The sequence below is a fragment of the Schistocerca serialis genome, chromosome 2 (assembly GCF_023864345.2).
Source record: "Schistocerca serialis cubense isolate TAMUIC-IGC-003099 chromosome 2, iqSchSeri2.2, whole genome shotgun sequence".
Lineage (NCBI taxonomy): Eukaryota > Metazoa > Arthropoda > Insecta > Orthoptera > Acrididae > Schistocerca > Schistocerca serialis.
Window position 1 is genome coordinate 221,502,184 of NC_064639.1, and position 25,770 is coordinate 221,527,953.

Consider the following 25,770-nt stretch of genomic DNA (forward strand, 5'->3'; position numbering starts at 1 on the left):
GTAAATTTTGAAGTTTTCTGGTGTCAGGGTTAATTTCCATAATTCATAGTGTAAAGCTACAGCTGGACCACTAGCAGAACACTTAGCACAAGACTGATGGTCCTAATGGGACATGATATTCTACTTCTTTCATTCATGTTGCCCAAAAATATTTTACTGTATGCAAAAAATAATTATACTTTCTACTAAAGCAGCTAAGTTTTAAATAAAGTTAATTGCATTTGTGCTAATTTGAACTGTATGCTAAATACGTGCATCGTGGTTGTTTGTTTGTTTGTTTTTGTTTCACAATCCTCAAAGGAATGAGGCATTTCAGGTCATATTAACTCTTATTTTATCTGGTTCTGAACAAGTACTCGTAACTCTTATGGTATGCCTTCTAGACCCATTGCTTTTTTCTTGTATTGGTCCACACTACCACCACCTCTCAAAATGTGGAAACAAAGAGATTGAAGTAGAAGAGCTGTGTTTCATAGTGCTGAAGATTAGGAGGTCCTCATAGCTCATAGGATATACTTTTTATAGAACCCATGTTTACTGTGCTTGTTTATTTCTTGTATCATGTTCTTTCAACTGTGTGCATTTATGCTGTTAATTAGAATACACCCTACCCAAAAATTGCAAAATATTAAAATAAGCATAACAGTATTCAAATAAACAATAAATAGATTTAAATACTATATAATAGTCTTAGTATAGTAACCTAATGTCAGCTGTGAAATGGAAAATGAGCCATCTGTCACAGGCATGTGGTGCTTGTGAGGTGATTCACAAGAGGCACCACTGTTCTTCCACCTATTACCATATAAGCTTCATGACATACCGCCCATTATGACAAAAGTGTAGTGATGATAACTAATCACCCTGGATACATGCTCATAGATTATTGGAGAACTTTTACTAATGACATTTGTGAATACTAAGATAATCACATACTCCCCCTGCGGGTTCGGGGATAAGAATAGGCCCGCGGTATTCCTGCCTGTCGTAAGAGGCGACTAAAAGGAGTCTCAAATGTTTCGGCCTTATGTGATGGTCCCCTCTCGGGTTTGACCTCCATCTTTCTAAATTATTCCGAAGAGCGAGCCAATTGGGGAAGGGCGCCTTACATGGTGCACTGTATCCGTCGTGCGTTGAGACCTTTAGCCGGCTTTTTCGTCGTTGCACTGGGGTCCCGCTCGTTTTCCATCTCTTGGGCGAGGATACGTCCCTGGGTGCGATTCCCACGCTGCAATCTGCAGTGTTTCTTTTAACTGCGACGACGACCTTGGACAGTTTTGCACCTAAGATCCAGCACGGTAGCCAGCCCGTTGTGGTGGGGCCGCCATGTACCCTCTTGGTTGTAGCCCCCTGACAACACAGGGATCGCTCTACTGATGCCTGCGCCGTTAACTCCCCACGTATGCCAAGGAGTAGATGCCCATCTCCTTGGGGCATCAGGACTCCCGGCAATGGCCGTCCTGCCAGGGGGCTATTGCTGCGGCTGGGTGGCGCTCATGGGGAGGGCCCTTGGTCGGAGAAGGTGGCATCAGGGCGGATGACCCGCAATGAAGCGTGGTACATCATCTCTCGCTGGCGGCCAGCCGCCAGCAGTCTCTAAGCGTTCTCGGGCTCAATTTAATGCTGAAAAGTACAATCTGAAAACGTTCCCCTCTCTGGCCACGCCGTGGGAGGAACGTAAATCTCAGGATGGCAGTAGCAATTATTCGCCCCGATTCTTAGTTTGTACGAGAGCTGATGGGGAGTCTTTTCTCTCCACAAAGCCTCAGTTCTTCGTCGAGCATTTAGAGGACAAGTTTGGGGAGGTGGAGGGCTTGTCAAAAATGCGCTCTGGATCGGTCCTGATCCAAACGACATCATCTGCCCAGTTACGACGGTTACTTGCTTGTGACAAGTTGGGGGATGTTGCTGTTACGATCACACCGCATAAGAGTTTAAATATGGTCCAGGGAGTTATTTACCATAAGGACTTTCTTTTGCAGTCTGATGACGAGCTGCGCGCCAACTTAGAGCGCAGAGGTGTACATTTCGTCCGGCGCGTTCATCGGGGTCCAAAGGAAAATCAGATAGCTACCGGTGCCTTCATCTTGGCCTTCGAGGGTGATACGTTACCAGAAAAGGTCAAGGTGATAGTTTACCGATGTGACGTCAGGCCCTATATTCCTCCCCCGATGCGGTGCTTCAAGTGCTGGAAGTTCGGCCATATGTCTTCCCGCTGCACTTCCAGCCTCACATGGCGAGATTGCGGACGCCCGTCTCATCCCGATACTCCATGTGCCCCGCCTCCCATCTGTGTCAACTGCGGGGAGCACCATTCACCTTGCTCGCCAGACTGCAGAATCTTCCAGAAAGAACGCAAAATCATGGAATATAAGACCCTGGACCGACTGACTTATACTGAGGCCAAAAGGAAATACGACCGATTACATCCCGTGAGAATGACATCATCCTACGCCACTGCTACAACACCTGTGCTCGCCCCATCAGTTTCGCGACTTCCGGCCGGATCGCTGAGTGGTACAACTCCTCCTGCCCCCTTGCCAGTGGGGGGCTCTACCCACCGGGTTGCTCCTGCGCCACCTACCTCAGGGGCAACACCATCCCCCCCATCAGGGACGTCCGTCCCTGCTTATAAGCCGGAGAAGTGTCCAACTTCTTCGGCTTCTCACGCTCGCAAGGGGTCCCTCGGGTCCCTCCCTTCCCAGGTTTCCACCAGTGGGAAGGCTGACGACCGACAGTGGCGAAAGTGCCCGCAATCAGCTGGTCGACAGGCTTCACGATCCTCCTCAGTCCCGGAGACTGAATCGGTGAAGCCCTCCCAGCCAGTTAAACCCAAGGAGCAGCGTGAGAAATCAAAGAAGAGCAGCTCTAAGCCCAAGGAACTCGCGGTGGCAGCCACCCCACCGCCACCTTCCAGATCTGCGTCTGAGGACGAGATGGAGATCCTGGCGTCCGCTGAGGACCTCGATCTCGCTGGTCCCTCAGACGCCATGGATAGCGCTAGCACGGGTGCTCAATCGGAGGCAGCAGGTGACCCAGCGGCGTAATCTGCCTTCCCAGTCCCGTCACGCCTTTGTCCGCCATGAACACTACCATCCTCCAGTGGAACTGCAGCGGTTTCTTCCACCATTTAGCTGAGCTCCGCCAACTTATCAGCCTTCGCCCTTTCTTCTGCATTGCTCTCCAGGAAACTTGGTTTCTAGCGATGCGAACCCCCGCCCTCCGTGGCTATCGGGGTTATTATAAGAACCGAGCAGCTTATGAAAGGGTGTCTGGTGGCGTCTGCATATATGTCCTTCACACTCTGCACAGCGAGTCTGTCCCTCTCCAGACGCCTTTAGAGGCCGTCGCTGTACGCGTGTGGACGCCACAGGCTGTTACCATCTGCAGTCTTTACATTCCACCGGATGGTGATGTCTCGCAGCATGTCCTGGCTGCACTGGTCACCCAATTGCCGCCACCTTTCTTGCTATTGGGCGACTTCAATGCCCATAACCCTCTGTGGGGTGGGTCAGTGGCCACAGGTCGAGGCGCCATCGTTGAGCATTTATTGTCACAGCTCGATCTCTCGCTGTTAAATGATGGTGCCTTCACACACTTCAGTGTGGCGCATGGCACCTACTCCGCCATTGACCTTTCCATCTGTAGCCATAGCCTCTTACCGTCTGTCCAATGGAGTGTGCATGACGACCTGTGTGGTAGTGACCACTTTCCGCTCTTTTTGTCACTACCACAGCGTCACTCTTCTGGGCGCCCTAGCAGATGGGCTATGAATAAGGCTGACTGGGATTTGTTCTCCTCCACTGCCGCTTTTGAGCCTCTCTCTACTGATGACATTGATGCGGTGGTTCAATCGGTCACCACCGGCATCATTACTGCCGCCGAATCTGCCATTCCCCGTTCTTCTGGGTCCCCTCGGCGGAAGGCTGTGCCTTGGTGGTCGCCTGAGATCGCTGAAGCGATTAAAGATCGCCGGCGGGCGCTCCAGCGTCACAAGCGACATCCCTCCTTAGCCCACCTTATCGCCTTCAAACGGCTGCTTGCGTGGGCCCGCCTCCTTATCCGCCAAGGCAAGGAGGAGTGCTGGGAGCGGTATGTGTCCACCATTGGCCTCCATGTCACTCCCTCGCAGGTCTGGGCCAAGATTCGACGCGTCTACGGCTATCGGACCCCTGCCAGCGTCCCTGCGCTCTCACTGAATGGAGCCGTTTGTACTGACTCCGACGTCATTGCAAATCGCTTAGCAGTGCATTTTGCTATGAGTTCCGCTTCTGCGAATTACCCCCAGGCCTTCCGCTCCATTAAAGAGCGGCTGGAACGTCGGAGCCTTTCGTTTCGCACCAACCACCCGGAATCTTACAATGCTCCATTCAGTGAGTGGGAAATTCGCGGTGCCCTAGCTGCTTGCCCTGATACCGCTCCTGGGCCAGATGGCATCCACTGTCAGATGCTGAAACACCTTTCAGTGGACTGCCAGCGGCGCATTCTCGATCTTTACAACCGTCTTTGGGTCGAGGGGGAGTTTCCGTCGCAATTGCGGGAAGGCATTGTCATCCCCGTTTTGAAACCTGGAAAGACTCCTCTGGAGGTGGACAGCTACCGTCCCATTAGCCTCACCAACGTTCTTTGCAAGTTGCTTGAACGGATGGTGAGCCGGCGCTTGCATTGGATACTGGAATCTCGGGGCCTTCTGGCTCCGTCTCAGGGTGGGTTCCGTAGAGGCCGCTCCGCCACCGACAATCTGGTGAGCCTGGAGTCGGCCATCCGTACTGCTTTTGCCCGCCGTCAGCACCTGGTCGCTGTCTTTTTCGACATGCGGAAGGCGTACGATACGACATGGCGTCATCACATTCTTTCTACGCTTCATGGATGGGGTCTTCGGGGTCCTCTGCCGATTTTTATCCGCAATTTTCTGTCGTGTCGTACCTTCCGCGTGCAAGTCGCGGCCTCGTATAGTTCCTCCCACGTCCAGGAGAACGGTGTGCCACAGGGGTCTGTTTTAAGTGTCTGTCTGTTTTTAATAGCCATTAACGGGCTTGCTGCGGCCGTGGGAAATTCTGTCTCCGCTTCCCTGTATGCTGACGACTTCTGCCTTTACTACAGCTCTACTGGCATTGCAGCTGTTGAACGTCAGCTACAGGGCGCTATCCGTAAGGCACAGTCTTGGGCTGTAGCGCATGGGTTTCAGTTTTCGGCAGCCAAGACCCGCGTTATGCATTTCTGCCGGCGTCGAACAGTCCATCCTGAGCCGCGGCTTTATCTTGCCGACAAACTCCTTGCTGTGGTGGAGACCCACAGGTTTTTGGGGGTGGTTTTCGATGCCCGGTTGACTTGGCTGCCTCATATCCGGCAGCTTAAACAGACGTGTTGGCGGCATCTAAACGCTCTGAGATGCTTGAGCCACACCCGCTGGGGCGCCGACCGCTCTACCCTGTTGCGGCTCTACCAGGCGTTAATCCAGTCCCGTCTGGATTATGGGAGCCTGGCTTATGGCTCAGCATCCCCATCTGCGTTACGGGTGCTGGACCCAATTCTCCACAGCGGGATACGCCTTGCCACTGATGCTTTCCCCACCAGCCCTGTGGACAGCGTACTAGTGGAGGCAGGTGTACCTCCACTGCGGTTCCGACGCCAACGTTTGCTGGCCGCTTATGCTGCCCATGTTCTAAGCTCGCCCGGGCATCCAAACTATCGTCTCCTGTTCCCGCGGTCGGTCGTCCGTATGCCAGAACGTCGGCCCCGGTCTGGTTGTACAATAGCGGCCCGCGTCAAAGAGCTTCTCTCTGGGCTTCAGGTTTTCACTGTTCCACCTCCTTTCCGGGCTACTTTGCATACACCCCCATGGTGTGTTCGTCGCCCTTGCCTTCGGCTCGACTTGGCACAGGGCCCTAAGGACTCAGTCCCTCCAGAGGCCTTCCGCCGCCGCTTTTATTCCATCCTGGCCACGTATCAGGGATCTGGTGTTGTTTACACTGACGGTTCAATGGTTGCTGGTCGTGTCGGATATGCGCTCACTCTAGGGGACCATTCCGAACAACGTTCCTTGCCGGATGGCTGCAGCGTTTACACTGCTGAACTGGTCGCCATCTTTCGTGCCCTTGAGTATATCCGCTCCTGCTCAAGTGAGTCCTTCGTCATCTGTAGCGATTCCCTGAGCGGTTTACGAGCTCTCGACCAGTGTTTCCCTCGTTCTCGTCTGGTGATGGCTATCCAAGAGTCTCTGCATACTCTCGCCCGTTGCGGCCGCTCTGTGGTCTTTGTGTGGACCCCCGGTCATGTCGGTATCCTGGGTAACGAACATGTTGACCGCCTGGCGAAAGAGGCCACCAGTAAGCCATCTCTGGACGTTGGCCTCCCAGAGACTGATTTGCGGGCAGTCTTCCGCCGCAAAATCTTGGCGCTATGGGACGATGAATGGCGCGAACTGACAATGCGCAATAAACTCCGTGCTGTCAAGGAGACGACGGCTGTGTGGCGGTCGTCCCTGCGAGCCACTCGCAGGGACTCAGTAGTTCTTTGCCGGCTCCGCATTGGCCACTCCCGGCTGACACACAGTTATTTACTGCGCCGGGAGGACCCTCCTCTATGTCGCTGTGGGGCGGCTTTGACAGTGGCCCACATTTTGCTGGCCTGCCCCCTTTTCGCTGTGGTCAGGCAGACATTTGCGCTGCCTGCTACGCTCCCTGCCCTTTTAACAGACGACTCCACTATGGCTGACTTAGTTTTACGTTTTATTCGGGCAGGGGGATTTTATCATTTAATCTGAGTGTTTCTGTTTTATTTTATTGTTTTGTGTTGATTCTGGCCTTTGGCCTATGATTTTAAACTGATTTTTAATGTGTTTCTAAGTGGTTGGCTTTTCCTTTTTTATTTCTATGGTCGGCCAACCACCGTCAAACTCTGTGTGGTTTTAGTTCGTTTTGTCTTTTCTTTGTCTCAGTTTCTCTTGTTCTGTATTGTCTGTGATCTCTTCTGTTCCTCGTTTTTATTCTCTGTGGGTGTTCTTTGTATTTGGAACAAGGGACCGATGACTGTAGCAGTCTGGTCCCTTTAATCCCCCAAACCAACCATAACCACATACGATCCTTTCCAGAGCTAATCATGTCCTCATGAGCAAATCTTTAATCTTCATAAACCATGATTGGTTTGCAACTGCACAGACAACTATCCACAGAACATATTTCAAGGATGGTCATTTAATGTTAGATGCTGTACTTTTGTATAGTATTGATAAAGCCATCGCTTATCTAGTGTCAGACACTCTTATCTGTGGTAACCCTCATTGTAGTCACGACTCCTTAGGTACTTGTGATGTGATCTGTATTGCTACCAGACTGGCAGCAGTCTGTTCATGGATAACATAAAGTTTATTGGAATTTCCTACTTCCAAGACAGCGGCAAAGCCCTCAAAACATCAAATTATCTGGGATCGTCCTTGAAAGAGGCTACAGGAATCATTCGTGTGGTTCAAACTGCATTGCCCTGATGTTGCACACATTGATTTTACTTTCTCAAATAACTAATTTTATGGCCTAGCACCTTCTAGACCCCATATTTTGTGGCCAAATTTTTGTCACATCGTATTCTATGGTCTGTAAGACACTATGGACTATGAGACACAATTTAATTTGTAAGCCGTTTTAAAAAATAATATTTTTACCATTTTTATTATTAGATTGCATCGGCAGACAAAAAAATTTTTTTCAGTTTATAAAACTGAACTCACCTTTAAAACACCTGGAAATTGTCTTCTAAACTTTCTTCTTCTTAGTCATCATTGTTCTCTTTGTGTATGAAATGTTTTTCGCTGCCATCAAGAGCATTACATATGCCGCAATTCCTGAAAGGTGTAACAATAGTGTCCTCTCTCACTCTAGGTGATGACTCTTTTATCCACTGCTATACTTGTTAAAGTGTAAGTTGTTTTAAAGCTTCCTTCGGCATAAATTCATGTTGGGTTTCATCCATTTGTTCCATTTCTCTGTTATATACTCTTCGAATGGTTTATTTATGGCGACATGAAGAAGTTGCAATTGTGGAGTAAGTCTTCCCAGAATAACAGCAAGCTCTGTATTTCCCTGTCTCAGTTTCTCTTTCACAGAACTTATCAGATGGGTACTAAACTGATCTAGCGCACGAGGAGACCTCGTCTTCTATGAAGCACCTTTCCTTTTCTCCCACAGTCTATTAATCGTAATTTCATACCAGCCTTGTCCATCGAACCCGTGTCATGTACATGACCACCACCACCACCTGGTGGTATGAAAAGTTTTGGCATTGGTTGTGCTTGATGATCATGGGATTAAGTTTAGTACCGTCAGCACAGCATGAAAGGACAACAGTGTATTGCATTTTTTTAGGTCCACATGTTATAGTTTTAGTGCCTTTGAAGCCATCAGTTCCGTTGTTTGGCACATCAAATGTTCGAGACGTTTCGTCCATATTCGCTCATTGGCTTAGTTCCACGCTGTCATTGTACCCCCCCCCCCCCCCCCCCCCCACCCCCCGATGTTGAATAATAAATCAGTGGAAAGATAATATTTTCTCTTCGTATTATTGTGATATTTTCCGAGATATTTTGATTTTGGTTCGCATGGTAAGTCCATGACACTTCATAAACCTGTAGCACCAACCAGATCCACTCTTAAAGTTCCATTGTAGCACTAGCTTACAAGTGTGTATTTGAATCATTTTTGTATTAATTCAAATGCCATTTTGACCGTGTCCTTAAATCCATTTTGCTATGTCTTCTTCTAGTTTTAGCCCTTTTGCATTAAGTCCTCTGTTTGCACATTTAGCCTTCCTCCCTTTTATTTTATATTATTTTTTTCAGTTCTTCTTTACTAGTCTGCCAATGGCGAAGGGTTTTTTCTGTTTGTGGTTCTTTACTAGCCTACCAATTGCGAAAGGTTTTTTCTGTTGGTGGAGAGCCGAAATGCTGCTCAGCTGCTCTGTTTCCATGTTCTTTTGCATACACCATTACTTTCAGTTTACAACCGACATCATATGAATACCTTTTTTTTCCATTTAGAAACTAGCTACTAACAAAAATATTGTACTGTTGCCAATAACACAGATCACTTTCAATTAAAGTTCGCTGGCACCGTAGACTGCAGTGACACATCATAGGCTAGGCAGTGTTCTGGGTTTGTGACAGTGGGGCGGGTGGGAGATAGCATTAGCAAGCTTTTGAATCCCTGCAACTCGTGTTTGTTGCATTGGTGCACTCTGCTGCCAGTTGAACCCAGTGTTGCCAGATAGAGAGAGGTTTCCTGTGGCATCGAATATATGGTCATTTTTAAGGCTGGCAGTAATTTCAAATCAAACACTGGGCTTTTTATATTAATTTCAAATATAAGACTCAGTTGAATTTCGGAGAAAATTTTTTAAGAAATAAGTATGTCTTATAGTCTGTAAAATACGGTACACACTAAAGCCCTGTATGAAATGTTTAAGAGCTGTAGAAGATGATGTAAATTATGCGTTATCCTTCTGGTCTAGGCATTTCCTCATAAACTTTGAATGGATATCAATTGTTTGCGCACACTAGATGTTCCATACTTCTCTCTATTTCCCTGCATTTTCTTTTGTTAGATGTTCTATAGTTTAAGATCTGTTACTGTTGATAAAGACAGATGAGTTCTGCAGATGTGTGTGACAGGGCATTTAATTAAATTAAGAACCAGGAAAGAAATTTAACAATAGTTGAACCAAATCGTGGCCTGTATTTCACTACGGTTGGTGATATTTAAACGAATATTTTTGAATTAACTTCCCAAGAACACTAAGCACTGGAGTTGCCAGTTATCTTAAGTCACCTCAAGATATACATATACTAATTGTGGGGAAACTTTTTAAAGAAAAAAGTTTTAGTTCTCTTGTCCCCTGGTTTCTCTCTTCAGTAGGTGATCCATATACACAATGTATTCTGATAATATCTTCCTTTGTTAAGTAACTTTTTTGTGTTGTTGTTACCTCTTTAATCAGGGCGTGTATGACCAGGGACAACTGGGAAAAACCTAGGAATTTTTTCATCCATTAGAAATCTGGGATTCTTTTAGAATTCCGGGAATTTTTCATTGTTCTGTTTTTTACTTAAATTTTTTGTAATTTTGACTGGTAAAAAGTGATATCCTTACAAAGACTGTTATTGTTTCCACTAATACAGAATAATACTGCAGCAATAGAAAGTAAACGAAAGGAAAAACCAAAATAAAACTTAAGTTGTCTGGGAAATGTGCCATTTGCAACCAAACACAGTGCACACACAAGTGTCTGCCAACAGCAAAATGTTTCAAAGGCTTTAGGACGAAGCCAGTGCAATACTTAATAACAAGAAGCTGCTTTTGATGAGTGTGATGTCACAACTTTTTACATCGTTTGAGCAGTTGCCAGCGGACTTGTGCACGTGCTCAGTTGAGTAGCATATGAGCAGTACCTTCTCCTGCTTCTGGCTACTGGAAGAGTGTCTTTTAGCTGTGCAGCAGTAGCAGCAAGCAGCCAGATGCTACTTCGAAAATTTTCTTTTGGTGTGTCCAAGTTGCCAGATTCTTGCATGCACAGAGCAGTCAGAGTTGTAGTGGGGAGGGGATAGTCTGCATGTTACCTGTGTTTACATTTAGTGATTTTGCTGTTTGATCTTCATTTACAGCTCTCACGTGAAATGAAGACTAAGCAGATTTCTGTGGCCGGGAGCTATCAAGTGAATTAAACTACATTCACATAGTTACAGAAGGTTAAATATGTTGTTAGTATGTTTTCTAATTTTATTTTATTTCCACATTTTTGGCAGCCAAGCATTTCTCGCCTTGCAGAGCAATGAAGTTATTTTTGTGGGTTTGCTTAAAGAAATTTGGTTTTATTAACCTTTTCTACAGAGGCAGTAAATTTGTTTGAAACAAAATGTTTCATTCCACACTATTGGCTAGTTTCAACTCTTCGCTGAATTTCAATTGCATATTTTCAGCTTCAGGCATGTATGACATTATGCCATAATAAAGAACCGAACATGAGATAATATAGTACTGGTACTCCAAAAAAATTTGCTTCCCGAAAACCACACTGAAAAGCTTAATATCAGGTTGTGGCCTACATCATTGTTGATCTGGACATATGAATGTGCATTTTAGTATGGTTTGCAAAATTCTGATGCTCTTGGGGTATGCTCTTATGTCCTGTTTCTTTTACGATGTAATGTAAGATCTCGTAAGACTATGTACATAACAACATATGGAGTCCTACGTCATCGTAGCTGCACATGTGCAATAATGCCCATTTTCTAGTGCGCTCTGGCAACTGCTGAAACAAATCTATTTCTAACAGGTCTCGGGAGGAAACTGTTGCGATCGGTAGTTTGGCAAGTGTTACTTTCAAAGTAAATTTCCTTTTACACAAGATGAAATATGTTACGTGTGAGAACAGGGTGTATACGCCCCGGGAGATCCGGGAAAAACCCGGGAATTTTTTAGAATTCCGGGATTTTTCATTGTTTTAGATTTTAGTTAAAGTTTTGTAGGTTTGACGTGTACGATCTGATACGCTGACAAAAAACTTTAGTCCACTACTGCTGAATAATGCTGCAGCAATGAAACATAAATCGGAGAATAACACCAAAATAAAAGTTCAGTTGCATAGAAAATGGGTAATTTACACAATGCACAGACCAGTTTGCCGACACCGAAAAGTGTCAAAGGCTTTAGGTCGAAGATCATGCAATACGTCCGTAACAACTAACATGCATTCGATGTGCGTGACGTCACAATTCTTTACATTTCTAACAGATGACCAGAAAATATTACGAATAGTGGCTTGAGATGCGTTACTTTCACAGTAAATCTCCACGCAAGATGATTTATATTACGTGTGAGAATGTGCAGTGAATTTCTTAAATCACAGGGCGTTATAACTTTCATTCAAAATGTAACACTTTGAGGATCAGCCATTTGAAAAATGTCTGGCCCAGAAGATAAGTCATTTGTGCCACTATTTAAAATTTTACAGGCACATTTGTATTTGATATGACTTAACGTGTAACACACGCTAAAAAAAGACCGACCTTCAAGTTAGTTTTCATATTTAATGTTGTTCTTCCATAGATAAAACGTTATGCAATCTATGGCAAAAAGTGTAGTTGACCTTCAAAAAAATGTGCATAATGTGTTACTGAGCAATGTCACAAGTCTCTTCATGCCAGAACACTTTACTTTTATACGTAACTGATAATCATTTTGGCACGATTTTAATTGCCAAATTAGAGCCTGTTAGTAGGCCCACGGACTTCCTATCATTGTAGGACTAATAACAGTGAATGCCAATAGACGATGCAGTTCTCGTTCGTACATACACTTCTACTTACGAGTTACCCGGTGTAGAAACGCACTTTGCTGAGTTGAGCGAGCTCGGTCTGCCTTCGTAATGTAAGTGCCGCGGCCTGACTTTCTCGTAGGTCTCGTGCTCTGAATAACTGCCGTCATTCGCTAGCAAGATCACGTGACATGAGCTATGACTGGCTGACAAAAGGGCATCGCTCAATGCAATCTCTATTTTAGAGTTTCGGAAGCTACCGTGCTGTAATTTGTGGAATTTGTGTATATACTTTAGCAATACGAAAATAAACTCTGTGCTTATTGTCTCGCATCAAACAACTTTCCAAACGCATTGTTTTTCCTGGATTTTGTTTCCTAAGGTGCTCGGACGTCGTCCGCCGTTTTACAGCTCTGAGGGAAAGTATACTGTTACTTAAACCGGATGTATTTTCACCCATTTTATATGTAATTTCATCCAGGGAAATAGTGTTTTTAACCGGGAAAAATCCGGGAATTTTTTTTTCTTGTCCACGTAGACACCGTGGAGAATGTGTGATGAATTTCTCAAATCTTGGAGCATTTGACTCTCACTTAAAACATAATGCTTTGAGGACCAGCAACCACTTAGAACAATTTCAAGCCCAGAAAACTGGACATTTATATCATCATTTAAAATTGTACCGGCAAATTTGTGTGCTGTGCCTTAAAGTGTAATACACGCAAAAAAGGCCAATATTATACAGAAAGCTTAGCTTTCCTTGTAGCATATTAATCTTCAAGACCATCTACATTTATACTCTGCAAACCATCATGAGGTGCATCGCAGAGTGGAAGTCCCATTGTACCAGTTATTACGGTTTCTTCCTGTTCCATTGACGTATGGAGTGCAGGAAGAATATTTGAATGCCTCTGTGCATGCAGTAATTATTCTAATCACGATCCCTCTGTGAGCAATACTTAGGGGGTTGTAGAATATCCCTAAAATAATCATTTAAAGCTTGTTCGTGAAATTTTGTTAATAGAATTTCTTGTGACAGTTTGTCTTATCTTCAAGAGTCTGCCCGTTCAGTTCCTTCAATATCTCGGTGACGGGCTCCCATGGGTTAAACAAATCTGTGACCATTTGTGCTGCCCTTCTCTGTATACGTTAAACATTCCCTGTTTGTCCTATCTGGTATGGGTCCCACATATGTGAACTGTTCACACAAGTGATTTGTAAGAAATCTCCTTTGTACACTGATTGCTGTTCCCCAGTATTCTACCAATGCCAGTACCAGTTTTATATGTGCAAGCTTGGCTTTCCTTGTAGCTACATTACATATATTACTTTAAACCATTAACTATTTGTTTGCGCTACTGAACAGTGAGGTTGCTATTAGCTGAATTCATCATATGTCCTGTGCTCTGAATATCTGCTGTCTGTCCATTCAAAGTTCCGAGGGGAAGTATACTGTCACGACGAAAAAAGTGTATTTTCACCTGGGGAAAAGGAGTATTTTTAACTGAGAAAACCAGGATTTTTTTCCTTGTCCCCATATACACACTGTTAATTCAAAGTAATTATTTCATGTCTGGTGACAATATCCTAATTTCATTAAGAACGTTGTTCATTACAGTAAGTAAAGGAAAAGAAACCACTCTCTTTTTAGCTGATCTATGTGTGGCACATAAAAACAAGCAACAGAATCCTATTTATGTTAGCTTTCAAGATTTTGCACTTTCTCTAGAGGTGGTACACGCATATGCCCATGTCCACTGGCATGTCTGTGTGGCTGTGTGTGTGTGTGTGTGTGTGTGTGTGTGTGTGTGTGTGTGTAAAAAGAGCAAATTCTGGAAAGATAGTGTAAATAGTGTGTTTCTATGTGCCTCTCATCATCCACTATAGGCGAGTTGTTGTCTTTCCTGTATGTATTATTTCATCCAGGAATTTCCAGTGTTGTTCATTATGTAGTTGCTGTGCTACAATATTTTGCAGACTATATTTTTTCTTAAAAAAATTGCCTCCAAACTTGTATCTGAATTAATACAAAAATGTTCAGTGTTTGCTTTAAAATTCCGACCAGTCATAAAAATGAGATATTTGATGCTGCGGGAAACAGGCCTCTGTCTGGCAACACTGGAGTCAACTGGCAGCAGCAGAGCACTGATGGGATGAACATGAGTTGTGGGGTTTAACAAGCTCACCCTGCCATCACAAAGCCAAAGCACTGCCTAGCATGTGGTACATCATTGCAGTCTATCGTACCAGTGAACATGAATTGAAAGTGATTTGTGTTATTGGTAACAGTACAATATTTTTATTAGTAGCTAGTATCATAATGGAAAAAATATGATATTCATAAAATGTGGGCTATAAATTGAAAGTAATAGCATATACAGAACAACATAAAAACAGAACAGCTAAGAGGCACTTTGGCCCTCCACCAACAGAAAAAAACCTTCACAATTGGCGGGCTAGTAAAGAAAAACTGAAAAAAATGAGGAAGGCTAAATGTGCAAATAGAGGACTTAATGCAAAATGGCCAAAACTAGATGATAACATATTGAAATGGGTTCAAAGAAACTGTCAAAATGACACTGGAATTAATACAAAAATGATTCAAATACACGCTCTTAAGCTAGTGCTGCAGTGGAACTTAACTGACCTTAAGGGTGGAATTGGTTGGTGCTACAGGTTTATGAAGTGCCACAGACTTAGCATGTGAGCCAAAACCAAAATATATCAGAAAACGCCGCAAGAGTATGAATTGGAAATATTATCTTTCCGTTGCTTTATTATTCAACCTTGAAAGAAAACCAGTGTAGAAGTAAGCACAACAGCAAATAAGGACAAAACTCCTCTGATTTTTGAGTGTTGAGTAATAGAACTGTTGGCTTCTTGAAAGGCGCTAAAACTGTAACTGGACCTGAAAAATGTACTACAATGTTGTCCTTTCATGTTGTGATGATGGTACTGAATTTAATCAAATGCTCATTTTCAAGCAAATATCACCAGGTGTTGTTCACATACATGACAAGGTTGGATGGATGAGGCTGATATGAAATTATAAATTAACAGTGTGTGGGAGAAAAGGAAAGGTGCTTTATTGAAGAAGAGCTCTTTTTGTGTGCCAGATCAGTTTAGTAATCATTTGAAAAGTTCTGTGGAAGAGAGACTGAGGCAGGGAAACACAGTACTTGCTGTTATTCTGAGAGAACTTACTTCACAATTGCAACCTCTTGATGTTGTCATAAATGAACCATTCAAAGAGTGTATGAGAGAGGAATGGAACGAGTGGATGATGGATGAAACCCAACATGAATTCATGCCGAAGGGAGCTTTAAAATGACCTACAGTCAAGAAGTGTGTCAATGGATAAAACATTTATGGTCTATAGTGAGAGAAAACATTATTGTTAAATCTTTCGTCAGAGAAGACCAACTTATATATGAAGACGACAACAATGACAGCGACGAGGAAGAAGAAGAAGAAGAAGAAGAAGAAGAAAGTTCAGATGACGATTTTCAGGGATTTTGAAGGTCAGTTCAGTTTTATATGATAAGAATTTCTTTTAGGTTGGCTTTGCAACCTAATAATAAAAATGGCATCAGTTTTTTAAATTGCTTAATTAAGGTGTGTCATATAGTCTTGTAAAATATGGTATTTAGTTGCTTCTTTTTTAATTCGTTACGTTTTCATCGTAGTCATCATTTGTAATTTCCTCCCCCAACCAACCCTTCAATCCGCCCCCTCCTTTTCATCTTTTATTTTCTGTTTCCATCTGGCCACCCTAATTCAGGTTTCCCTACATCAATTATTCATATTCCGGGATATTTGCTTCAGAAAGGCCATGACTTAATTCCAGCCTCATCTTTCTTCTATCTGTCTAATTATCCAGATTCTGAAGGGGCATTAAACCTTTAACTTACTTCCTTTCTGTGTGCTGAAGGATGAGGACATTCTTCCAAAAAGAAAATCCATTCATCCATTCATTGTTGTTTTTATACTATGTCAGCCAGTTGTTAGATTGTCCTGGGTCAACTATCTACATCTACATACGTACTCTGCAAGCCATCATACAGTGCACAGTGGAGGGTATCTTTTACCATTGCTAGTCATTTCCTTTCTTGTTCCACTTACAGATAGAGAGAGGGAAAAATGAATGTTTATATGCCTCCATGTAAGCTCTGATTTCTCAGATCGTGTCTTTGTGGTCCTTAGCGAAATGTATATTGCCTCCAGTAGGATTGTTCTGCAGTCAGCTTCAGGTGCCAGTTCTCAAAATTTTCTCAATAGTGTTCCTCGAAAAGGACGTTGTCTTTGCTTCAGGGATTCTCATTTAAGTTCCCGAAGCATATCTGTAACACTTGTCTGTTGTTCAAACCTACCGGTAACAAATCTCGCAGCCCACCATCTTCCTTTCATCTGACCTGGTATGGATACTAAACACTCAAGCAGTACTCAAGAACAGGTCACTTCAGCATCCTATATTTGGTCTCCTTTACAGATGAACCAAACTTTCATCATATTCTCCAAATAAACCAAAGTCAACCCTTTGCCTTCCAAATCACAGTCATCACATGCTCGTTCCATTTCATATTGCTTTGCAGCGTAATTGGGGGTATTGAAACGGATGATATTTTTGAAATGTTGTTTAAATTTAGTGACTATTTTTATCTTTATTTCACAGATTACAGAGCTTTGTTTGAGTTATATTACCTACGATCCTAATTACAATTATGATGATGAAGCTGAGGATGGAGAAGACAGCATAGTAATGGAAACAGAGGAAGATGCAGAAGATGAAGAAAATGATGAATATTCTGATGATGATGACATGAGTTGGAAGGTACGACGCTCTGCTGCAAAGTGTTTGGAAGCCGTCATTGCTACAAGGCATGAACTGTTGCCAGACTTCTATAAAACTGTATCACCAGCACTCATTAACAGATTTAAAGGTATAGTTTTATTTTGTATTGTTATTGTATGACTGCATGATGCATGATCATTCAAATTGAAAAGGAAAGGGAGAAGTAATTACATGCCACATAACAGATCTGAGAAAATAATAGGGGGGAGAAATTCATGCATGCAGCGATGTTTGGTTAAGGATGCACAAAAGCTACCACCAGTATGGTTCATTATAATTAGGTTACTGCCAGTAAAAATTTAGGTGTAGTTCATCTAATATGTGGCAACACTTCCGCAATTTTTTATTTATCTTACCCTGAAACTTTGCGAATCCTCAGTAATGTTGGCAGGTTAATAATGATGCCTGGCAAAGAATCCTTACGTAATGAAAAGCAGATTCATTGCTTAAGTAATTTTGTAAAACAAATAAATGAGAAGTTAAACGTGTACACAATTGGTTGGTAATGTAGCTTGTCAAGTTAAATGCGCACGTCATTGCATCCTTTCAAAGATTAGATTCAAGAATGTTTGTTCGTAATGTAGAAAGATCAGTGGAATGAAAACTTACTTGTTGCGTTAGTAAATGTTAATACATTCTAGATGGTGTGTTTTCATCCAGCTCTTGTTATCACAAAGAAATCTTTAATTAGGAAATATTGTGAGCGACTATTATGACATTCTGTGTTCTCGTAATTTGCCAGAAGGAAATTTTCTTGTGAGAAATTGTATCGAAGTGTTAGGTGGTGTGCAGAAAGTGTCCACTTGGGTCAGTAACTAGAAGCAGCAGATATTAAATGTAAGTAATGTCAGTCTGTTTGCTCATGTGTGACTCTGGACTTCAGTACATTTTAATACAGCACTGTTTCAGTTCACATTGACCTCTTTTTGTAAAATCGGTATGATCGCTTGAGATATAAAAGTAAAACAAGAGGAATCTCCTTCGTTCATAATAAGACAAATGGTTAGAATATGTTAATTCTTATGGGTCATATGGCAAATGGTTTATGGGGTCCTAGCTCAGACACCTTCAGTTTTCTTGAAATTTGTATAAATGCGTTTACACTAGAATGGCGGAAGGAGTCTGAATGAGCAGTCACACCTTTTTTCTTCAATCTCTCATCCAGTTTCGTATTTTGTTTTTGAAGTCGCATAACTTTTCCTAAATTTTAGTCTTATTATGATTATGTATTAATATTTTAAAAAATATTTGTTTTCAGAGAAATTTTGTATTGTATAACTAGAACCAGTTTGACACTGCTGTAATTTCTCTTTTGAATATATGTAAATAATCCTACAATTGAGTGGCAACAATCAGCAGTCAGTTTTTCTGCTCATTGTTGCATCTTCCAATCTGCCACATTTTGTATCATACATTTATGTAATATTCTTTGTCCATGAAAGATGTTTTCAAACATGTATCTTCAGTGTGGACTTTCTGATGAAGAAACGTTACATCTCTTAGAGAATTCTGACATTGAATTGGAATTCGATTCACTGATAAAGATGGGGATTTTGTACCAGAGATAAGTGAAGATTGTCATTGTGAACAACAAGGGATTAGTGGAGGAGTCAGAAGCTGATTTACATCAATCCTCATCTCATCCATCACAGCAGGCTCAGTTGAACGACTCTGCAAAGATGATCGCTAGGATGGCACCGGGTGGAGGATTCGAGGATTCCCAGTTCTTCATCTTCTCATGGGAAGTTGGCCATGAACCTTCTGAAGGAGAGAAGAGGTCTCACTACATAAACTTACTAATGAATAGACAACTCTGCCATCAGTGCTTTTTGTCTTTTGAGAAAGCAGTGCTAAATTTTGTAAAGAAATATACAGATCCAAATGCGCGAAAAGTGCTACAAATAATGATTAGACTGTGTAACTTGAACTAGAAAAAACTGATAGCTGCGCATTGTCTCCTCCCTTCTTTTGGAATGAGTAACTTATGACAAGTAGAAAATACCACCAAAGAACTGGCAATAACCCTACAACAGTAACAGAAAAATGCATGTGCCAATGACATGAAAACTCAAAATCGATCTGAACACAACAGGATGTAAAATATATCGATAAACCCAAGTAACAAGAGTAAATCTAACATCACTAAAATGTTGCAAAAAGTTGAACAACATAACTAATTCTGTGATCTACGAGCTGTCTAACCACGAGAGGTTTCTTCTTTCTGCCTGTTGAAGATAATTGTGGTACCACATGCATCGTATCTTTAAACGATTTTACCTGGCTGACTGACAGTAGACATTTTGGAAGGAAATTATACCTTTACTTTAATCGGTGATGTCATCTCCCAACCTGATGTGGTCCTTGGCATTTGGTCTACAACTTCTTGGTTTTTTCCTTTGGTGTGTAGGGATTAGTGGCCAGTACCCACTGTCCTATCCAACACGGCAGTAGTTTGCCCATTTGGCTGTTCATGGTGTTCCAAGATTTTGTGTTTGTATTTTGTATGTTTTTCCATACTTCCCATGTTCTTCTTGTAAACTTCTTAATTTGCAGTCTGGTCCCAATTCCGGGGGAGGAGGCGAGCGGTGCGACCTTATGACAGGTATCCCAGTCATGTCCAGCATTTATGTAGAAGCTTAGTGTCTTCAAAATGTTCCTACGAACACACAGTGTGCTACCATTGGTTTGAGGCTGGAACAGCCTTGTTCATAACTTCTGAATACATATCACCCGGCATAGCCATTTCATAGCTTCTGAAACAGTTATTACCCTGATCCATAACTAAGGTGTCAGGCACTCCTGACTTTGATACCCATCTGTTAAATAATGCCTGTACCGCTGTACTGTCCTCTGGGTCTGGAATTGCTACCATCGCTCGAAACCATGAAAAATAATTGATCATAAGCACGTACCCGTTCCTTGCAGGTGTATTGTTGAAAGGTTCACGAACGTCCAGCTCAAGCATTTGAAATGGCGTCAACACGTCTGGTACGCTCTGCAAAGGGATTTTGTGATGCAAAATGTCCGCTTTTTGCACACATGGCACACTGTCTCCGACATATTGCTCCTTCACACTTCCTATTCCTCCACCAAAACCATTCTGCAACACCTGTCTGTTGCTTGTTGGCCAGTGTGTCCTGACAACAGTCATGAGCCTGTTGTAAACATCTCCTTTCGAAAAACTGCCAGGACCACTACATGTGCTCAACATTTTGTGACTGCACGACAAATCCTCATGTACAATAAAATGTGGCTATGATTTAAAATACTGACAGCGCTTGTTGCCATTCGAACACATTCTTGCCCTGTGCGCTCAACATGGGCACTTCATGAATTAATGTGTCCATATTTGTGTGTTTTCTACCTGGGTTACAGATGACCTCATAATCAAATTCACTAAGCTTGAGAGCCCGTAATGTTAGATGATTAGATGGGTCGTTCAGACCAAGTAATCATTGCAATGACACATGATCAGTCACAACCTTAAATCTTCTACCATGCAAATAATGCCGGAAATACATAGTATAATATGTGATTGCTAACAGTTCCTTCTCAGTCGGTGAGTTATGTTCTGTGACTCAGTGTCAAAGGTGCTGACTGTAATCTACTAAACACATTCTCCAACTGTGACACATGCTCTGGTGTATCCTTTGAATAAACTATTATGTCATCTAAATACACCATATGGGGTTTAGGCTTTAACTCTCTTAAAACTCTATCCAGTAATGGCTGAAAAGTAGGAGCTACCTTTTTTTTTTTTTCAAACTGAATGACATCTGTTTGTACTGATAATGACCACATGGTGCTGTAAATGCTGTCTCTGGCCTGTCCTCAGGTCCTACTTCTAACAGGTTATAATCATGTTTGCGATCCATTCTAATAAAGTAACAACACTGACCCAATTTATCCTGGGTTTCTGTAAATATAGGGGTTGGATAAACATTTATAATGGTCTTGCATTCAGAAACCTTTAATCACTGCAAAACTTATATTTCTTTATTCCATCCAATGATTTCCTAGGGGGCGGTAACTACATTTGCGAGGCTGTCACTAAGTCGTGTGATGAACTCCTCTGTTAGCGCTGTAAATATCTTGCTAGGTGGCATGATTGCCTATAAAGAAGTGTACTATCTCCTGTTGGTACACGGTGCTGAGTACCTGGAGTTACTGGTAACCACCAATCTGTACAAAACTAGTCACAAATATTCAACAATACTTCTTCCACAGCTGTGTGATCTCTGCCCTGCAAATGATCCACCTGCTGTATTGAGAGTTCACGTATGGCTTATATCCAGACTCCACCCTGTCTGAGCCTTCTTCCTCTAATACTTCTCGAGTGGTTAAAACTATATCTTTTGACAGACTAACTTCATCTCTGCCAAAGTTATCAACGCTAACTGGGGGCATATATTCCCCACTAACATTACTCGTGAGCTATTCTTCTGTGCACAAAACAATTTGAACCATCCAACCCTTCATTGCATGAGAGTGACTCAGACATGTACATAGCCTCACAAGGCAAATTGGTACGCACTGAAACCCGCAATGTAACCCGTTTGTAGTTTAGTTGACATCACCTTCATGAAAGGTGAGCCATGCAACATGGCCTTGTTTGCAACTGTGTCACTCAACTGAAACAAAGTTCTGCCAAGCTCAACCATGCATTGGCAAAGATCGACCCTAGCACTGTATTTGTCGAAAAATCTAGCCCAAGAATCACTGAATATCCTTTGCCCACACGTGGCAAAACTTCCATATGTTCCATAAACTTAGTTTTCCCGATACTAAACTACTGTTGTACCCAATGACTCCACACTGTCCGCACTATTACTTAAAACCTCATGTAACCAATATTGTGATGGCCCAAGTCTCCTCCTGCTCAAGAGGTCTAGACTGATACATACACATGTGGTCCCATTGTTGTTGTTGTGGTCTTCAGTCCTGAGACTGGTTTGATGCAGCTCTCCATGCTACCCTATCCTGTGCAAGATTCTTCATCTCCCAGTACCTACTGCAACCTACATCCTTCTGAATCTGCTTAGTGTATTCATCTCTTGGTCTCCCTCTACGATTTTTACCCTCCACGCTGCCCTCCAATGCTAAATTTGTGATCTCTTGATGCCTCAGAACATGTCCTACCAACCGGTTCCTTCTTCTAGTCAAGTTGTGCCACAAACTTCTCTTCTCCCCAATTCCATTCAGTACTTCATCATTAGTTCTGTGATCTACACATCTAATCTTCAGCATTCTTCTGTATCACCACATTTCAAAAACTTCTATTCTCTTCTTGTCTAAACTATTTATCATCCACGTTTCACTTCCATACATGGCTACACTCCATACAAATACTTTCAGAAACGACTTCCTGACATTTGAATCTATACTTGATGTTAACAAATTTTTCATCTTCAGAAACACTTTCCTTGCCATTGCCATTCTACATTTTATATCCTCTCTACTTCGACCAGCATCAGTTATTTTGCTCCCCAAATAGCAAAACTCCTTTACTACTCTAAGTGTCTCATTTCTTAATCTAATTCCCTCAGCATCTCCCGACTTAATTCGACTACATTCTATTATCCTTGTTTTACTTTTGTTGATGTTCATCCTATACCCTCCTTTCAAGACACTGTCCATTCCGTTCAACTGCTCTTCCAAGTCCTTTGCTGTCTCTGACAGAATTACAATGTCATCGGCGAACCTCAAAGTTTTTATTTCTTCTCCATGGATTTTAATACCTACTCCGAACTTTTCTTTTGTTTCTTATATTGCTTGCTCAATATACAGATTGAATAACTTTGGGGATAGGCTACAGCCCTGTCTCACTTCCTTCCCAACCACTGCTTCTCTTTCATACCCCTCGACTCTTATAACTGCCATCTGCTTTCTGTACAAATTGTAAATAGCCTTTCGCTCCCTGTATTTTACCCCTGCCACCTTCAGAATTTGAAAGAGAGTATTCCAGTCAACATTGTCAAAAGCTTTCTCTAAGTCTATAAATGCTAGAAACGTAGGTTTGCCTTTCCTTAATCTTTCCTCTAAGATAAGTCGTAGGGTCAGTATTGCCTTGCGTGTTCCAACATTTCTACGGAATCCAAACTGATTTTCCCCGAGGTTGCTGCCTATCAGTTTTTCCATTCGTCTGTAAAGAATTCACGTTAGTATTTTGCAGCTGTGGCTTATTAAACTGATAGTTTGGTAATTTTCACATCTTTCAACACCTGCTTTTTTTGGGATTGGAATTATTATATTCTTCTTGAAGTCTGAGGGTATTTCGCCTGTCTCATACATCTTGCTCACCAGACGGTAGAGTTTTGTCAGGACTGGCTCTCCCAAGGCTGTCAGTAGTTCTAATGGAATTTTGTCTACTCCCTGGGCCTTGTTTCGACTCAGGTCTTTCAGTGCTCCGTCAAACTCTTCATGCAGTATCATATCTCCCATTTCATCTTCATCTACACCCTGTTCCATTTCCATAATATTGTCCTCAAGTACATTGCCCTTGTATAGACCCTCTATATACTCCTTCCACCTTTCTGCTTTCCCTTCTTTGCTTAGAACTTGGTTTCCATCAAAGCTCTTGATATTCATGCAAATGGTTCTCCTTTCTCCAAAGGTCTCTTTAATTATCCTCTAGGCAATATCTATCTTACCCTGGTGAGATAAGCCTCTACATCCTTCCATTTTTCCTCTAGCCATCCCTGCTTAGCCATTTTGCACTTCCTGTCAATCTCATTTTTGAGACGTTTGTATTCCTTTTTGCCTGCTTCATTTACTGCATTGTTATTTCTCCTTTCATCAATTAAATTCAGTATTTCTTCTGTTACCCAAGGGTTTCAACTAGCCCTCGTCTTTTTACCTACTTGATCCTCTGCTGCCTTCACTGTTTCATCACTCAAAGCTACCCATTCTTTTTCCACTGTATTTCTTTCCCCCATTCCTGTCAATTGTTCCCTTATGCTCTGCCTGAAACTCTGTACAACCTCTGGTTCTTTCAGTTTATGTAGGTCCCATCTCCTTAAATTCCCACCTTTTTGCAGTTTCTTCAGTTTTAATCTACAGTTCATAACCAATAGATTGTGGTCAGAGTCCACATCTGCCCCTGGAAATGTCTTACAATTTAAAACCTGGTTCTTAAATCTCTGTCTTACCATTATATAATCTATCTGGTACTTTTAGTATCTCCAGGGTTCTTCCATGTATACAACCTTCTTTCATGATTCTTGAACCAAGTGTTAGCTATGATTAAGTTATGCTCTGTGCAAAACTCTACCAGGCAGCTTCCTCTTTCATTTCTTAGTCCCAATCCATATTCACCTACTATGTTTCCTTCTCTCCCATTTCCTACTCTCGAATTCCAGTCACCCTGGACTATTAAATTTTCATCTCCCTTCACTACCTGAATAATTTCTTTTATCTCATCATACATTTCATTAATTTCTTCGTCATCTGCAGAACTAGTTGGCATATAAACTTGTACTACTGTAGTAGGCATGGGCTTTGTGTCTATCTTGGCCACAATAATGCGTTCACTATGCTGATTGTAGTAGGTTACCTGCACTCCTATTTTTTTATTCATTATTAAACCTACTCCTGCATTACCCCTATTTGATTTTGTATTTATAGCCCTGTATTCACCTGACCAAAAGTCTTGTTCCTCCTGCCACCGAACTTCACTAATTCCCACTATGTGTAACTTTAACCTATCCATTTCCCTTTTTAAATTTTCTAACCTACCTGCCCGATTAAGGGATCTGACATTCCACGCTCCGATCCGTAGAACGCCAGTTTTCTTTTTCTCGCTAATGATGACCTCTTGAGTAGTCCCCGCCCGGAGATCTGAATGGAGGACAGAATATTTTACCCAAGAGGACGACATCATAATTTAACCATACAGTAAAGCTGCATGCCCTCGGGAAAAATTACAGCTGTAGTTTCCCCTTATTTTCAGCCGTTTGCAATACTAGCACAGCAAGGCCGTTTTGGTTAGTATTACAAGGCCACGTCAGTCAATCATCCAGACTGTTGCCCCTGCAACTACTGAAAAGGCTGCTGCCCCCTCTTCAGGAACCACACGTTTGTCTGGCCTCTCAACAGATACCCCTCCGTTGTGGTTGCACCTACGGTATGGCTATCTGTATCGTTGAGGCACGCAAGCCTCCCCACCAACGGCAAGGTCCATGGTTCATGGGGGCCCATGTCTACAAGAAAGCTCTGTTCCACATGACTCACTAAACCCAATAAACAGCCAAAGCATTCCTGTTTGAGTTTAAAGGCCTCTTCTACCGATGATGCTTCCCATTCTTCCTATTCCGAGAATCTGATGCTCCGGTGGTCCACTTCCTCACACCCTAGTTGCCTGTAAATGTTCCTGCATATGATCCTTATGTTCACAACTGTAACATTTGATCTCTGAAGCAAATACATGGTGATCTACCCATTGCTCTGTGGCAAATTCTGTGTCCTCCAATTGTGCTGCAATTCTAAGGGGCTACCATTAAATCACAAGGATTCTCAATGCAAACTCTCTCTGATATTTCTGTGGATATTCCGTGCCAGAAAATGTCTAATGCTCTTATTTTCTGCTTCCTGCAGTACCACCTTATTGGCCTCCACTT

At 42.6% G+C, this 25,770-nt stretch overlaps 1 protein-coding gene across 1 annotated transcript in view; it reads left to right on the forward strand.

The window, feature by feature from the left end:
* The window catches only part of LOC126456966 (cullin-associated NEDD8-dissociated protein 1), a 158,835-nt gene that overhangs the window by 22,008 nt on the left and 111,057 nt on the right, over nucleotides 1-25,770 (forward strand). Inside the window, exon 7 of the mRNA XM_050092903.1 lies at nucleotides 16,976-17,243. Coding sequence (XP_049948860.1) covers nucleotides 16,976-17,243 — 268 coding nt within the window. The remainder of the gene's footprint in view (nucleotides 1-16,975; nucleotides 17,244-25,770) is intronic.